The following is a 6681-nucleotide window of genomic DNA, read 5'->3' as shown; positions in this document are numbered from 1 at the left end:
TTTGCTACCCTCCTAGTGAGGAAATTCTTCCTAATATCTAACCTAAACTAACCCTTGAGACCATAGCTCCTTCTTCTGTCATCTGCCACTACTGAGAATAGTTTAGCTCCATTCTCTTTCCAACCCCACTTCAGGCAGTTGAAGGCTGCTATTAAATCCCCAGTCTTCTCTTCTCTAGACAAAATAAGCCCAGTTCACTCAGCCTGTCCTCATAAGCCATGTCCCCCAGCCCCCTCCACTGGGCTCTCTCTAATTTGTCTACATCCTTTCTGTAGTGGGGGGCCCAAAACTGAACACAGTACTCTAGATGTGGCCTCACCAGTGTTGACTAGAGAGGAATAATCTCTTCCCTTGACTTGCTAGCAACACTCCTACCGATGCAGTCCAGTATGCTGTTAACCTTCTTGGCAACAAGGGTACACTGTTGGTTCATATTCAACTTATTGTCTACTATAACCCCCAGGTCCTTTTTCTGCAGACCTGCTGCCTGACCAATCAGCCCCCACTCTATACTGGTGCATGAGATTGATCTGTCCTAAGTCCAGGACTTTTCACTTGTCCTTGTTGAACCTCATGAGTAGGAATTCTGGTTTTCTCTGATAAAAAAAGACTTAATGGAGCAGGTTGGATTCTGTTGCCTACAACTGTAATATTTCTTCAAAAAGCTGCAATTCTTGATAAAATCATAGACCTGAGATCTCATTTCTACTAATTCCCCTCTATACTGTTCTGGATCCTAACAGCTGGCATTGTCTGCCATAGTCTACAATGATAAATACAAATATAATAAAGCATGGAGGTCAAACAATAAAAAAACCAAGAAGTATAGCTTAAATCATATTTAAGTGTGAGTATGCCTGTGTGGGTACATGCACAAAAGATAAGGCTATTATGGGTTTGCCTCAGCAGATACATTCCCGTTAGTCAAGAACCCCCACTTCCATTGACTTATACAAAGAGATTTTTAATATTTTTTGCAGAGTTTGGCCAAAAGGATTCTTGCTTATAAATTTAAGTATGGGTCTTGTATTACCAATGAGTAAGGCTTTAATTCAAATGTATTAGCTGCCATGTATCATGAGACTAGTATTATACGTATTACCTCAGGTATCATTATCTAGCATGGGGAAAGGATGAAACAAATGCGATTTCAGTTTGGGCTCAGTATTGCAGATGTTTTCTGATCACATGCCTGCCTTTGGGTGAACTGCTTATATTAGAAGTAGTAGCTATGTAATATGCCTGCTTTTTTAGTACAATTAAGGATCATACATTTATACAAATTCCACAATAGCTGCTCAAATAAATAGCTGGCGGCTGGCCCCAGAGAGGAGAAGAATGTTCTCTTTAGTCTTTTTAATTTATGTAATCAAAAATCTTGCTAATAAAACAGATCACATTTGAAAGCAAAATTTGCCTGTCGCTTATATGGGGTCTGATCCTACAACTGACAGTGAGCAGACAGGTTACTGGGCTTGTGTGAAGCCCTGCTGAAGACATTAAGACTGCGCAGCTGACTCTCCTTCAACTGAAGGAGTAGATCTTGCTTAGCCTCTGGAACTGCATTGCATATTACTGGCCAGGATTGATATGAAAACAAAATCTTTTCTAGGTTTTGCTTTTAGGCCTGTTTTTGGGTACCGAGGGAACAATCTGCACGGAAACAGAAGGAAAATGATTAACGTGGCATAAATTCACTGACATAAGTAGAATTGTCAAGGAAGCCTCTGTTCCCTGTTTTTAACTCTCTGCCATCCTGCTTGGTGACTGCAGAACAGAACAGGGAAGCAAACACATACCTAAGTCTTGAGAGCATGAAGTACTTTATAGTTGCATAGCAAGAGGGGGAAAACAATCCCTATTAACTCTGTCTGGCAAGGTTTAAGTAACTGGCAAGGTTGCTTTTACAGGAAAATCTGTAAGAAGTGTAGGTTCCCAAAACAAGTATTGGCGACGCATAGGGGCTGCACATGGCTGCATGTGCACCCCCGGCAAAAAGGCACTGCTGATGCTGTCAGTGGCTCCTGGAGGTGGGTGCTGCTTGCCACCCCTCCCCCTCCCTTGCTGGTGACACTGCCAGTGGCATTGTGGACAGTCCCCAATTGCTGCTGGCCAGGGGCGATATGTAGAGTGTGCATGGGGACCCCTTGAGAGCACCAGTGCACCCCCTGTCAGGCCACGCTCCCTGTTTAGCTGGCGGGCGGGGGGGCAGTGCTGGCCAGGGAGCAGGGCCGTCAGCAAAAGCGTCCGCGCCGCTTCCAGAAATGGGTGCAGGAGTTCCAGAAGCAGCATGGCTGCTTTTAAGGTGAGTGAGATTGGCTGTGGGGGACCTTCCCCGGTCGCTGACTGGTGTCAGGGGGAGCATGTGCCCCCGACTCAAGTGGCATCAGACACCCATGCTGCTGGCTGCTGCGGGCAGCGTCTGTGGGTGGTCACTGACCATGGGTTGGTGCTCATCACCATCCCCCGGCTGCTGACAGCGCTGTGGCCACCTGCGGGAGCTCACTACTTGCTGCCACCACTCTCCTGATGCTGACAGCAGCTCACCGTGCCCCCCCAGCCTCTGGGGGCACATGGCGTTCATGAAAACAAGTGCCCTATTCCCAGCTTAGCAATGACCTGAGATCTCACAGTGGCCAGAAGAAATGTTACAAGGACGTATAGAAGAAAGACTGTGAGAAAACTCATGCCCACGTTGAGAGCTAGGAGTCCAGTGGCATCACAACCTCAACCACATGGCAGCCGGTTTTGAGGGGAAGTGTCTTGCCCTTAAAGCACAGAAGAGGGACTGGAGGACAGAAAAGGAGAAAAATCCCAGCCTGTGGCCTGCTCTCTGCTGCGGAAACACCTGCCACTTCTGCAGACAAGTTTGTGGCTCCAAGATTGGCCTCATGAGTCACCTCGAGACCTGGCAACGAGCCGTGGCAGAAATCATCCTCCCATCCCAGGACTACCACCCACCCTTACACAGGCAAAGAAAGCCCAGGTGCCCAGGGCAAGCCCTGAAAAGCAAGCGCTGCTGAACTCCAGCAGTCTCTGGAGACTGACACGGGCATCTCTGTGTAACCCCCACAGCTACAGTCCCGGAAGTGGGAAGCTCCTTGGTTTGGGTGAGGGCAGCTCGTGGGCCCAGCCCCTGAGGGGAGGAAATCTCTGTGTCCTCTTGGGAAATAGGAGCGAGTTTGTGGCCCTCCTGGTTGTGGGGAGGGCGAGGGCGGAGAGCCAGGCGCCTCCATGGCAGAGAGGGGCAGCCGGGGATGCCTGTCGCTCTGGCTGGGGGTGCCTGTGAGAGCGGTGCGAGCCCCTGCCGCCCTCCCGCGCGACGACGCGGCTGGCCGGCTCCCTGTGCCTGTGCCCGGGCCCGGGCGGGCAGGGCTGGGCCCGGCCGGCGGAGGAATGCGGCGGCGGCGGCAGGAATGTGCATGCAGATGAGATGGATGCTAATCTCATGCTAATGAGCCGTCGCCGCCGCCGCCGCCCGGGGCTGAGCCGGGCTCCCCGCACCCGGAGCCAGAGCCCGCGACCCTGAGCCGGCGGCGGCGGCGCGCGGAGGCAGCGGCGGCCCGGCCCGGCCCGGCCGGCCATGGTGGACTGAAGCCGCGGGGCGGGGGGCGTGGGAGGAGGCGGCTTTCCCGAGCGAGCGGCCCCGGGGGCTGTTCCCGCGCCGCCTGCGTCCTCCCGGTGCGCATGGAGCAGCCCCCGCCGGCGCCGGGCCATGCCTAGGCACGCGGGGGATGGGCAGCTCCCCCTCCCCGAGGGCTGGGAGGAGGCGCGGGACTACGACGGCAAGGTCTTCTACATCGACCACAACAGCCGGCGCACCAGCTGGATCGACCCCCGCGACAGGTGGGGGGCCGGCCCGGGCTGCGGACAGTGAGGCGGCGACCCCGGGTGCGGGGCTGCCCGGGCGCTCCCGCCTGGAGCTGCGGGGCGGGGGCGAGGCGAGGCGAGGCGAGGCGAGGCGGGGGGGGTGCTTTCACTTCTCGCCGGGAGGCTGAGAGACCCGCAGGCCTCGCCCGCGCTGGTAGGCCTCGGCTTTCAGCCCTGCCTCCCCTCCAGGGCCTGGGATGGTCGCCTCGTCCTCTCCTTGCCCCGGCCCCAGACAACCCTCCCGTGGCGGGCTGGAGGACTGGGGAATTTTGTGTGTGTGTTGGGGGCGGGGGAGACTCTTCCAAACCCAAAAGGGACCTGAAACGAGTCGTTCAGCCCCGAAGACTGCCTGCAACTTTACAAAAGGGCTTTTCTTTTCTTTTCCTGTCTCCCAACATCAGCTTTAACACCCTGTCCTCTCTCTGTGACTGGGAGAGGACAGATTGGCAGATTCTCTGGCCCAGAAAAGCTCAGGGTTTACCACAGGGATTTCTTTCGCTTCCGTTGTCTTGGAAGCCTCAGCCTTGTCCCTAAAAGCGGGTCATCACAAAACAGAAACAGACCCCCCCCCCAATGACTTAGAAATGACATTATGCCTTTATGGCTTGCGCCTGGCTGAATTATCCATGAAGATCTGGGCTTGTGTTTCCCTAATGAAATGAGAAAAGGCACCTTGGGATGCGACTTGCTGGTGTCAGAGCCGTGCTGCTCTTCAGTGGCGTGGTGAAAATTTTGACCAGTATGGTAGGCAGGGTCAGGCCTGCTTCCCTGACATATACCATATACATTATTAGGACTATCTTATAAACCTGATAATCGGTTTCCTGTCCACTGTGAGACAGCTTACATGCGTTTGTACATTCCACCAGTGTGGCGATGTGTTCGCAGGGCAATGGTATTTGTTACACCTGCTTTAAATACTGACTTCTGCAGTTGCTTGGTGACTGTTTTTGACTTCTGGTTATTAGCATTGGTGAAACAAAGTTTTGGGGTTTTTTCTTCCAGTTAGTTTTGTTCCAGATCTGTCTCCTAATTTGTGTTGTACAAAACAGACGACAAGAAAGCCTAAATGCCTCAGTAAAGCAAATAGAAGGTGAAATAAAATTATGATGACATTTATCTCTGTTACTGCCTCTTGAGCAAGCTAATTTAAAAATGAAAGCAGCACTAAACAGTTTGACACTTTTTGGTGGATCCTTTGTCCTGAAAATATTTAACAGTATTTATCTTATATTTGTCTCCTAGTAAACGTAAGCCTTTGGTCCAGTTACTACTATGCTTTCTTTTGAATATGTACCTACAGCTTGCACCTCTCTCATTGTACAAGGATTAACAGAAGTATTATTATGTCTTTGTGTGTGCTTGTGTTAATTTATTGATTTGAGGCCGAGTGAAACAGTTTGAGTCATATTTAGCCTTGAGCTTGATTGCATTTTCTTTAATGAGGACTAAAGAACTGAAATCCTTGTTTAAAAAATGTAGGGGACAGTGTTTGGACTATCTCCATTAACTCTTGTCAATCTTGTTTCTCGCTATTACAAAGCAAACAGAAGAAGGTATGTTGCACTAGGCACTCAAGGTGAGGTAATCTTTAAACTAGCATACATGGCTCAATTATTAAACCAAGTTACTTGCACAGAAGAAGACTGATGAAGAATCTATACACTATCGGGTTATAATGTTTACATGTGCAAAATCTGTAATTTATATCGGTGACCTGGTTTGAAACAGTAAAATAATTTTCTTGAAATGCCTGTGATATTTTCACTTTAGGCCCCATTATATTTCCAGGCAGTGTTATAAAATGCATACCAAAACTGTAAGGGGCATATTAAAAAGTGGCAGGTAGACTAACAATGGACTTTCAGGTTTATGGTAGCACAGCAGAATCTGGATTCTTGTTGATCTTGGAATGTATGTGAAATTGTGTAAAAATGAAGATAGGGTGGTGGTGGACACTATAAAAGATCCTGAGAATGACTTTACAAAATGCTAATACCTGTTAATCTACATATGTTCAACTTTACTTAGACACCTGATATAAGTCATAACATCTTTATAAAATACTTGTGGAATACATTAGTACAGGGGTTCTCAATCTTAAGTAGGGTGACTTTTTAATAGGCTGTCTTGAGGGCAACTTCCATCCTATTTGCAATGTCATACTATCCCTGTGGGAGTAATGAAAAAGGTAATATTTGGAATTTTTCAATTTTTTTAAATCTTTTTTTTTTAGAAATCTTGGAGGATCTAGCACCATGTGCTCCTTGTGCTCATCAAAAAGTTCTCCAAGAGTTACAGTTTGGAAATTTCTTCATTAGTGGAGGAAATTAACAGCTTCTAGAAACAGATCTGACAATCCAAACTCCTTTAAAGATTTGCTGAAATTTAACTAGCATAGGAATGTAAGAATTTTTCATTATATATAATGACATAGTTTGAGTGCTTTATAGGTCGTCATAACATGATATCCCTGTCTCCAGAGCACTTATATTCTAACATCTTGTTACTGAGAGTATGGAACAATTCTGCTGATATAGTGATATTCTTGCACAGTGATGAAGAAAAGCCGGAATCAGTTCCTCACCCTTGGGTTTCGATTTCCTCACTTTGCTTGTGTGACTAACCCCTGGGATTTGGATGAGACTTTCATTTCAAGCGGAGAATTATTTGGCTCCTGGATTTATGCCTTTTAAGTCTGTGTATATTGGGAGTGCACTGGAAGGTATGTAGACTTTGTGGAAGACTTGGTTAAGTCTTGGTTCAGGATGGTTTAAAAAGCTCAACAGTTACACTTAAGGTGTTGTGCTG

At 48.5% G+C, this 6681-nt stretch overlaps 1 protein-coding gene across 1 annotated transcript in view; it reads left to right on the top strand.

The window, feature by feature from the left end:
• Positions 1 to 3357: 3357 nt before the first annotated feature.
• The window catches only part of WWC2 (WW and C2 domain containing 2), a 159113-nt gene continuing 155789 nt past the window's right edge, over positions 3358 to 6681 (top strand). The window contains exon 1 of the mRNA XM_090036133.1: positions 3358 to 3846. Within this exon, the coding sequence (XP_089892259.1) occupies positions 3716 to 3846 (131 nt within the window). The 5' untranslated portion in view covers positions 3358 to 3715. The remainder of the gene's footprint in view (positions 3847 to 6681) is intronic.

The sequence above is a fragment of the Crocodylus siamensis genome, chromosome 2, assembly GCF_052110815.1.
Source record: "Crocodylus siamensis isolate JL-2025a chromosome 2, ASM5211081v1, whole genome shotgun sequence".
Taxonomy (NCBI): domain Eukaryota; kingdom Metazoa; phylum Chordata; order Crocodylia; family Crocodylidae; genus Crocodylus; species Crocodylus siamensis.
Note: the sequence above shows the minus strand (reverse complement) of the source record. Positions and strands in the feature narration are given on the sequence as shown.